The sequence below is a fragment of the Erigeron canadensis genome, chromosome 4 (assembly GCF_010389155.1).
Source record: "Erigeron canadensis isolate Cc75 chromosome 4, C_canadensis_v1, whole genome shotgun sequence".
In the NCBI taxonomy this organism is placed as follows: Eukaryota; Viridiplantae; Streptophyta; class Magnoliopsida; order Asterales; family Asteraceae; genus Erigeron; species Erigeron canadensis.
The window spans coordinates 534,848-545,649 of NC_057764.1; the positions used below are offsets into that span (position 1 = coordinate 534,848).

General features: G+C 33.6%; 1 protein-coding gene and 1 long non-coding RNA gene across 5 annotated transcripts; one reads left to right on the forward strand and one right to left on the reverse strand.

The window, feature by feature from the left end:
• Positions 1-264: 264 nt before the first annotated feature.
• On the reverse strand, positions 265-10,212 carry LOC122596738 (agamous-like MADS-box protein AGL27). Of its 4 annotated transcripts, XM_043769368.1 has the most exons (7): positions 9,926-10,212; positions 6,682-6,763; positions 4,609-4,670; positions 3,746-3,845; positions 1,956-1,997; positions 1,116-1,157; positions 265-665 (listed from the first exon to the last, which is right to left on the reverse strand). In XM_043769368.1, the coding sequence occupies exons 1-7, from the start codon at positions 10,123-10,125 to the stop codon at positions 546-548; spliced, it is 648 nt and encodes a 215-aa protein (XP_043625303.1). In that variant the 5' UTR covers positions 10,126-10,212; the 3' UTR covers positions 265-545. The 4 variants fall into 4 exon arrangements, with proteins under 4 accessions (XP_043625303.1, XP_043625301.1, XP_043625300.1 ...); XM_043769366.1 differs by lacking the exon at positions 1,116-1,157; XM_043769365.1 differs by lacking the exon at positions 265-665 and having other exon boundaries at positions 883-1,157.
• LOC122596739 lies at positions 586-1,407 on the forward strand. Its single transcript, XR_006323370.1, has 2 exons — positions 586-667; positions 1,235-1,407. It is a non-coding gene; the product is annotated as an uncharacterized LOC122596739 (long non-coding RNA).
• Positions 10,213-10,802: the final 590 nt, after the last annotated feature.

Sequence of the window (10,802 nt, forward strand, 5' to 3'; positions counted from 1 at the left end):
AGAGTACAAAACTTTTTGCTGAATGCCATAAAAATACCCTTTTCTGTTTTCTTCATGTTGAAGCACTTACTTATAGTGACAGTACCTTTTCTCTATTTATTTAACTCAAGTCACATTGATGTAAAAAAATCCCAACATTCACTTACAAACACATACACAAAAACAAGAGGATAGATAGTCTGCATATATCTACATATCATAAAAGGCAGATTAGTCTTCTTGAGTCAGTGTAACTCATAACCATGAACAAAATTTATCTAAAAATGTGAAAGATTCAAAACTTTATATATATCAAATTATCAATAGATAGTTGAGTACATCAAATGGCACAGTTTGTGTACAAGCTCAACCAGATGATGGTGATAAATCTGTAACTGATTTTAATTTTAAGATCTGAAAACCCAATGTCTTTCTTTTACCCAAAAAAAACCCAATGTCTTTCCTTCATTGGGGATTATCGACTTGTTTAAGCTTTAGTTAACCCACTGGTGATACAGATTTGTGTTGGGTGGAAGGAAACCACCGATCTATATATGTTTAATTAGCTAGCCATCAAAAAGTTGAAGTGTAGTAAAAAGTTGTGGTGAATTCATCTGGTTCGTTGCAAGGTCGTTTGGACCTCCACCACCATCATTCTCATGTTGCTGCTGCTTTTCTGATGCGACCTGTAAGTCAAACATCGGCTCTACTCATTTTAAACCAATATTTAGACATATTTATATGTATGTATGTATATAGATATAAATCACTTCCAAAACCATGTTCTAATTAGCTGCTAGTACTTCAAATAAAGTTATAAGGAGCAGCCTGGGCAAAATTACATGTTAGTTAAAACTACAAAATAGATGAAATGGAACTTGAGGATGAAACACGACACAGAAAAGCATATACAAAAAGTAAGATCTGATAGTTTATGCTAAGTTCACAAGTTTTAGAGATACCTAGAATATACATAATGAGTTTCAGTGATAAACATAAAACAGGGGTGTTCTGTTTTCAAAAGATTTGCACACTTGTATGTAGCAATTAGAACGGCTCGAAATCTTTCCAAAAAAAGACATGATTTTGATGAATGATTTAAACCAGAATTGTACATATGTGACACTCAAATTAACTTGCTTTTCCATTTCTTCTTTTCCTTCTATCAACTTCCTTTGCTGTTCACAAATGCGAAAGTAGATCAGATTCATATTGTGTTTATTCAAACTCTTTTTCTTGTTACCCTTACCAACAGGATAAGAGAATATGATTTCAATGTACATAAATACCACCAGAGGAGGCACCAAAGTGTGTAACATCTTAACGACCTTGCAACTAGCCAGATGAGTTGGCCCCAACTTACAACAGAAGGCGCTCACTGGACTTTATTAACCGGATTCGGGTATAGTAAGTCTTAGCATTTTATGACCATGAATGTCTTTGATTAACTTATTTTTGTAGTTAATAACCATCTAGGGTCATGATTGTCACAAATGCGATGCTCACAAATGTGTGCGTGGGTGTCAATACAACAAGCTGCAAACAGAAAGTGATAAAAGGTCTAATGTGGCTTGAGGTAGTCTACAAAAGTAAATTAAGCAGTGATCTCCAAGGAGTCTAGGACTAGGCAGATTACCCATGGTCTGAAGCATTTCGCATTGTAACTTCTCCAATTAAAAAGAGTAAATCTAACTGATAGCAACTCACTTTCACCACAATCCCACCAAGTCACTCCCGAACTCTTTTTAATCAATTGAGCAACTCAAGTTTAGATTTGGTTCCAATGGTGTAAACTTAAGGGGTGTTTGGAATTGCTTTTGTAAAATAGATTATGCGTTTAAAAATTGCATTTTGAAAGCATGTCCCTACCTGCTTTCCCAAAACTGCGTTTTCATAACAATTAATTATTTTGTAACCCTAAAATACAGTTATTCATCTCAGAATATCTGTGAGCAAAAGTCCAAGTAGAGGCGTACCTCTTCTTGGAGGGTTGATATGTACTCCATCATCAACTGTGTCTGCATTAAACATAATTACAGCCAAATTAGAAAGTGCTACGAAGTAAATGATTCTGATATATAAACTACTACACCAGTACACTGTAGCTTTACTGTGTACTATATCTGTAACGAAAAAGCCAGATGCCACATCATAGAAGTTTAAACGTTCTAATGATTTGAAACTATATGACACAAATAATGAAATCCATATTTCTGTAGTAATTGGTTTTTAAACTCATCAGACATAACATTATTCAGAGTCAAATTTGATGTATAGTAATAGTATGTGTGGTCATATATTCTAATTCCGACCATCTAAGTGAGTAGACTCTTGATGTTCCAATTAGTGATTATCCTCTAACCTGTGCACCCATCCTTAGAAGAGCTGACTTGTTGATTTTACAGAGCTATGTCTGATCTGTCTATTCTATTCTTGTTCAGTTAATATTGTGTAGATTGTTGTATTTAGCCAGCTAGTACTTTTCCCACGACAACGGTGGTTATGAACAACCTCCCCTCTCCATTTTCTGCTGTAAACAACCCCAAAACAGCCCCTTTTCATCCCCTTTGATCACAGCAAACAGCCACAAACGGACCGCCATTCACCTGTTGACCCGGCTATAACAGTTGACCCGGAACAGCGTACGACCTTCATGATTCAACCTATGATTAAAGCATCACAGCCATATGACCAAAACTCGGTTGTTGTAGCTGGTGTGTTTGCCCTGCAGCCAAGGGCTATACCTTTTCTCATAACCGACTCTCTAAACAGCGTCCTCCTACCCTCATACCATGGTTTAGTATCTCATTCATAGTTAGACCCAAACTTTGCTGAAACTGAAAAAATGAGGGTATGCCCTACTCGGGTCTGTACATGGTGACTGGGGTTTGCACAATGATATAAAAAACAGACATCATCATTCTTTGTGCAGAAGGGGTTCATCATTTCACATCTTTATGTGTAGGCACCCTGCTCTTATGTAGGCCACTAAAGCTTCCAATAAGTCCTCTACCATAGAAGTATTGATTCCTACTAAGCGCTACTAAAGCTTATCCCTCATTCCCCAATAACCTAAACTTTCTTACCATATTTTTTCGGGTGAGGACTAGTTATAGACTAACAATATATAGGGTTTCCATTATCCTTGATTCATGTAATCTTCCAAAACATCTTTGTGAGTATATCCTTCAACCAGACCCATCTTCTCATGCATTGGATTAAATCTTCTTCAATGAGAGACCAAACTTCATCACATATGCACACATTGCCCTGTATGCATAATGTGTTTGAATCTATTTGTCAAGCAATTTTTTACTAGTTCATCATCCATGCATAACATTTCTCAAGCTGAACATGATCCATGGATGCTACTATTATACAACTGCCTTCTCCAGCCATATTTCAAAAACTCAGGTTTGGTATCTATCGAATTTGTCTCTTCCCTAGAGTTCTAGATTCTAAAGCTTACCTTCAGTTATTCGCATCCAAATTAGGATGCCACAATCTCAGTTTCTATCCACTAGAAAATGGTAAGGATACTGAACTAATGGAAATTTAAATACTTTACTAAACAAAAAAAAATGATTTGCAACAAAGAACATCGAGTCAAAACTAGTCATAGTACTATGACGATGTTTCAGAACTAACACGTAAAACAATATATCCGCAAAAGGGAACGTATAAATAGAAGCATATTACTAAGGTGAAATATATAAAACACTAATAGCTTGGGAATACAAGTTAAAAACTAGAATCAGACAGTCACCTTTCTCAATCGTGTTTGAACAAGAGCGTCATCAAGTTCTAGTTCTAGTTGCATCATGTTGGCCACAGATAGCTCCTCAGAATTATTCTCCTCAACAAGCCTGTACAAAGAGTTGGACTTCATTGGCGCTTGATCCATATTAGAGGCTACCCAATACTCACCACTCATCCCTCAAGGATTAGTCCCTGTCAGCGCCACATCAGCAAAAAACACTCCAAGGACTAATCCCCCCAAAACATACTCAATACACTCATCCCTCAAGCACTAGTCTTGTACCCACCAATTATTTAATTCAAACCTTTTATCTATACTTTACACTTTTAACCCTCTAAAATAATAATAATAGCAGTACTAATAATATCATAAAATTAACCCCATCGGCTCCACATGTTCAATTGAGTTCACTAAAGGACAAAAATGAAAAAAACCTTGTCTTCTACTTTATACACCCCATCGGCCCATCTTCTTCTTTGCAACAACTTCCGGCCGCCAGAAAAAAAAACCATCCTGTTTTTTACAGTAAACACACACACACATAAATCTATCTCCCTATTTATGTATATATATATATTATATATATGCGAAAGAAAAAAGGGAAAAAAACGCAATCCAATTCGTCCCTGCAGGAGCGAGAGAGACGGACGAACCCTGAGAAGGGACGAGTCCCACCCAATGGTGTGGACTCGTCCGTCCCTGAGGAATGAACGAGGGACGGAGGTATTGGGTAGCCTCTTAGTTGACCAGCTTCCATATGCTATATACATAAGATATCGCTTCCCACCATTATACTTGGGTCAACTTATTTTCATATTGTATAGGTATGTGTGTGCGAGTTTTGTGTGGTCATCTGGCCTATAAATCACCTGTCCACGGTTTGTAGAAGCTCTTTAGATGTTTGGAATTTTTTACACGGCAACAAGAATTCCTACAGCAAGCGTTTTCAGTGCATCTCATTCATTAAGAAACCAGCAACTCACAAAAGTGCACATTAACAATAGTTGTGTAATAGCTAGCTAGCTCTAAAGAAGAAGTAAGGGTTATTATCACGACGCGAACCTGTGGTTCTTCATTTTCTCAAAATTAATATTTGTGCTTTTTATTTCGAACTTCCCTGAACTTTCATTTTGTAACGACATTCATGCCCCACATATTTTCCGTTAGTTGTCCCCCATTATGTACCGTTACTTTTCCCCTCTTATGTCCTCACGTGTGTTGCACGTGAGAGCATAATTTTCTTCTCACAATCTCACCTAATCCTTTAAATATTTATGATGAATCGTCCATTTGGATCGTCATTTTCACACAAATCGTCCCTATGCCATGAAATGACCAAAAATACCCTTTTCCTTTTTGTTATTATATTAAATCTTTTTCTTTTATGCTCTTGATATATAAAGGGTAACACTCCGGTGAGAACACTCTTAAAATAAGAACGGTGAGAACACTTAAAAACATAAGCCCATAAAACTAACATAGTGCATAACTAATTATCATTATTTAAGTGTTTAACAACACATTGATTCGTCAAAATCGAAAAAGACAATATTGCTCATTTATATAAAAAGACAATATTGCTCCTCAGGTAAGGGGCACATGATGCCATTAACGGTAGAAAATAGACGGAACGTAACTGTTTGACCAAAATTGCAACAGGTGTGACATGACAAGGATGCGTTTCGCGACTTTGCACATTTTTGTATCAAAGTTGCAAAAGGTGTGATAACACAAGGACCAAAAATGCAATTCGTTCTTTTCTATATATAGATATTTTAAATTCTCTATATGTAAGGTCTTGGTTTGGCACATTGGTTTATTTAATCAAAAAAACAAAACTTTTAGAAACAAATTTGCTTCATATATGATAGAGCTAGAGAATAGATATAGACATATATAAAGATAATATAGTTTTATTTGTAACCATTTTTAACTATGTTTTATATGCAGATAAGGTTTTCCTATTCAGGTTGCGTGTGTAAGGCAAATTTATGACTCACTTGTACGTCTTCTAATCCGTGGTCGTTTCTAAGCTCAATTTGTTAAATATTTTTCAAAAAAAAAAAGAAGATTTTGTAAACAAAATTAGCAAGCAACCGTTTTTAGATCACGTATAACTAAATCAAATCCTCGCTCTACTCGGATAACATGAATAGAGAAAACCTCTTCTATATTTAAATATAAAAAAGAAAAATGGTGACGAAAAAACTATGTTACCTATATATATATGTATATGTGTATATATATATATGTATATGTATATATGTGTGTGTGTGTGTTTAAAAACTTTTAGATACAAATTTGTTTTATATATAATAAAGATAGAGAAACTTTATATAATACAAGATATAAAGAATATATGTGAAAAAAATTAATATAAAACCCTGAAAATGGTAATTTTGTTTTTTTTTATTGTGGCGGAGGCACGATTTATGAAAAAATGAAAAACTACAAGGATGATTGGTGATATTTACCAAAGAGCATCTCCAATGGTATAGTGATTTGCCAAAATCTTTTTATAAGTCTTTAATCTAATGGAAAAAGTAAATAAAAAAATAATAATAATAATAATAAAAAAGGTCTTATAAGTAGTTTTTAATAGCAAAACAAAGAAGAGAAAGAGTGAAATTCTTCCAATGACTTGAAGTACTTCGACCTATTCATCAAAAGCTTTTTACTCTGATGAGATCAACCTTGTGCAAAAGCTTTTTTAAAGACTAAAATGTTTTGTAAAAACATCCATTGGAGATGCCCTAAGAGGGTGTAAAGACAGTTATATCCTCAAGTGCAACACACGTGTGGGACTCAAAGGACAACTAACTATAAAATGAGAGTTCAAGAATGTAGACTAAGGAAAAGAAATACATGACTACTTTTTTTGAAAAATAAGTGGTGAACCACACGGACGATTTGTGAAATTAACCTTGAAAGTACACACTTACTAAATCTTTGTCGGCTGAAATAGTTGTCCTCTCTTCCGCTTCAATGTAGCTTTTTTGATACCTAGAAATAATATGCTCCACACTAATACAAACAAAATTGAAGAACATAAAATATTAGTAAAATTTAGTGTAAGATGCAAAAGTATGGATTCCAATATAACAATATCCTTACTCTATTCTTTAATGTTCTTATGATATTGTAGTGGGCGATAGCCCTTAGCAGAAAGTTCCTATTATACTCTTGTATTTTTTTTTAACAACGGGGTAATATATTAATACTAGCAATTTGTTTCAAAAGGGTTACACGGTTACAAAAAATACAATAAAACAAGAATTGGGATTTGAAATCCAATCAAGCCAACTAATTTTGCGATGATTATTTATATTTGTGATCAACTCCGAGAATAATTTGATATTGTCTATGGTGATTACAAAGTTTGGTGTTGTTCCTATTGTACTCTATATAAGCAACAAAAGATAACCCATTAGACTATATTTAACTTCAATCAAAATGAAATTTTCTGGACTCTTGAAACACTCGAGTTTTAAATACTCATGAAGAGAAAAAAAGACACGATAGCATGTTTATATTCAGGAAATTTGAGATATATTTACAAGCAAAGGCAAACATGTGGATTCCATATAAGAATAGGGTTTTTTTTGGAATTGAGGAAACAAAGTTTTATATCTCTCTCTTTTTCTCCCTGCTTTCTCCCCAACGGCTCTTTCATCTCTTCTAGATCCAAATCTAGATCTGAGATTGAGACTGAGATAGAGATTAAGAATTTGAGATCGAGAGTTTCCCCTTTTCGATTTTGGCTTCGTCGGGTATTTTTGCAAGGGTTATAGCCCTGGGCCGGAGGTCCCTTCCACTTCGGTGGATCGGGAAGCAGCCTCTCTACCTTTAAGTAAAGGTAAGGTCTATCTACATCTTACCTCCCCCATACCTCGGTTTATGCCGGGATTGGGTACCGTTGCTGTCATATGAAAAACGATAATCGGGACTTTTAACATTCGGATATGTGTGTCCCTTATTAAAAGTATATTCATATTTAGATTAGAATTTGATCCATATTCAAACGTCTTAGGGAAGGTCGAGCCAATTGGCTCTCATATATATGGCCTACATCCTGGTGGTTGTTTTATAGATTCTTTTACTTAGTGGTATTTAAATTCGTGTCTTTTCTAGCACACCCAAAAATGCTGAGAAAATGGCTAATACTATTAGATTTGTAATCAATTTTGATGTCGATAAAAATAACGGGGACTAGTAAAATTCAATCAATGTTGCGTTTTTTTATTTTTTTAAATGGCAAATTTAATCAGCACTATCTAGCAAGATGGTAGAAAAAACAAAAATAAAGTTACAGACATGCAATCATTGGGTTTGGGATCCAAGTTATCCAATTGAACCTAACTTTACAATGTTTAGAACACCAATCATATGGTAAAGAAACTATATTATTAAAAATAACCAAACAACAAATCTTCTAGGGTTGTTTGTACCGAAAAAAAGATTATTGGTTGACAACTTTAAGAAATTTGAGAGAATAAGCATATGAATTTCGACACATACGCCTTTATGAAAAAAGATTGTTGTATCATGACATGACAATCTTGTGAAACATGATATAGCCAGAGGCAAGTGTTTGACTATCTTTAAATAATTTACATATTCAAGGATTGTTATAATTTATGTTATCCTTTAGCTTTCAAAAAATCATGACATGACAATCTTGTGAAACATGATATAGCCAGAGGCAAGTGTTTGACTATCTTTAAATAATTTACATATTCGAGGATTGTTATAATTTATGTTATCCTTTAGCTTTCAAAAAAGAAATCATAACATCTATATGGAAGACATCATACTTGAAATTAAACACTTATAGTCCATCTTATACGACTAATTTATGCATTGATTGCATATGTTCGACTTTGTGAATTATATATACGTTAGGAACCTAAAATCATAAACAATGGTTACAATCATGAACAACTTGATTCTCTTCACACTTATACAATGGAGAAAAAAGAAAGAAAATAGCCATGTAAATTACAGGGAGTATGATGCAAGCCCCCACGTTGGCAATGTCGCCTAACATAAAATCATATTAACTTAATTAGGGAATTAAGAGACCCGCTTAAAAAGTATAATCATAGATCCTAAAGCACATTATTTTTCCAAATTTCTCAAATTCTTGAACAACATACATCAAAACTAACAGCACCAATATCCCAAGGAGTTGCGTATATTCTCAACAGCATGTGTTGTTGGTTACTATTGTCATGAAAAGAATAGAAAATAAGGAACCTCCGAGAAACACAGAAATAGACATGAACCTAGGATGACAACGGTAAAATGGTTATTAACATGGAACTCCCAAAGACACCAAGAAATGAAGAGCTTATGATCGAGAATTAGAGTCTGGTGACCTAGTCGAGCAACTGTTGAAGACGGCAACTGGAAAGCAAGTCGACTTGGGGGATTAGCGGTAATAATCCATCCGCTATAAATAAAACCCCTATATGTAATGGAAAGACAAACTCATGCTAACTTAAAATGTTTCTCTTTAGTAGGTCGTGAATTAAGAGTGCATTCTCGAGTTTTTTTTAAAGGATATGAAAAGAAAAGATTGGAAAACTTCTCTATTTTGCATTCTTGAGTTTTGTTTTTAAAAGAAAGGAAAGGGGAAGAAAAAAAAACATAGATGTTTTTGAAGTAAAAACTTTCCTCCCATTTTTTGGAGGATTTGGATGGAAAACTTTTAAGTTATATGTATAATTACTAATTACCCCTATTAATTAATAACAACGTTATAGAAAAAAGGACATAATTGTAAAATTATAACTTTTTTCCATTTCTTTTCTTTTCTTTCTATCTCAAGAACACTATTAATTTTGTGTTTTCTTTTCTTTCCTTTAGTTTTTCATGTAACTCGAGAATGCCGTTTTGATATATAATTTTTTTTCTTTTCTTTTCTTATCCAATCTTTTCCTTTCCCATTATTTAAAAAAAACTCGAGAATACAGTATAAGTGATCGATTTCCTGCCACCTACAGGAGTGCATCTGATCAGTAATTAAATCATAGCGGCAAATCTCGGAGTCATCGAGTGCATATGAATAATGCCGTATGTTAAGCACAATTCACATAAAATCATACATATATTTGCAGTTTATACCTAATTAATAAAGGATTATAAAAATAATATAAGATAAGAAAGGAATAAGGTAGAAGAAACCTGTTACTAGAAGAAGAAGCACCGGCGGAGAACTCGTAAAGCTTGCCGCCGGCGGAGAAAACGATGACGGCGATGTCAACCTCGCAGAGAAGAGAAAGATGGCGTGCTTTTTTAAACAAACCAGATCTCCGTTTTGAGAACGTGACTTGTCTGCTGCTTTTGTCCTCGATCCGCTTCATTTCCAGCTTCCTTCGCCCCATTTTATTCCTTGATTCCTCGAGACCTAACAAACTTTCCAACTTCCAGTATATATGTATATACGTATGTATATGCCCTATCTCTATATATTGATTCTATCTCTATGCAATCGACCATAATAATCGTTGCAAGTGAAGGCGGCATCACAATATCTGGGAGTAACTTTTTTTTACTTTGCAGTAAAATTAATAATTTGTTCATCAATTAATTGCTCTTAAATAAACGACTAAAGTTCAAACCCTGCGGTTGTTTGCTTTTAGATGATGATTACATGTTAAATAATTTATTATTTAAAATAATAAAGTTTTAAAATATTATTTCATAAATAAGTTTGTTTCAAATGTAAATTTATCTAACTTTAAAACCATATAATTTTTGTCCGTTATGGAGTTTAAGATATTGTGATTATATTTTGTTATTTATAATATGTCATTATATATATATATATATATATATATATATATATATATATATATATATATATGTTAACTTTAAACTTTTGGCATATGAATTGAATAGATATTTATTTATATCAATACTATAAAAGCATCTAAAAGTTTATAGTATCCCATTCATATAGTTAATATGTACAATAAACCAAAAATAAAAAAGAAAAGGAAAAAAAGTCGAATGAAAGTTTTCAATATATTAGTTGAAATACAAAGGAAAAAGTGTATAA

Excerpts from the sequence above, each read along its gene's own strand:
- LOC122596738 (XM_043769365.1), bottom strand. The coding sequence starts at position 10,125 with ATGGGGCGAAGGAAGCTGGAAATGAAGCGGATCGAGGACAAAAGCAGC. Across the intron at positions 6,764-9,925 it reads GCTTCTTCTTCTAGTAACAG|TGTGGAGCATATTATTTCTA; the intron begins GTTTCTTCTACC and ends TGTTTGTATTAG. Across the intron at positions 4,671-6,681 it reads TTTCAGCCGACAAAGATTTA|GAATTCTTGTTGCCGTGTAA; the intron begins GTAAGTGTGTAC and ends CGCTTGCTGTAG.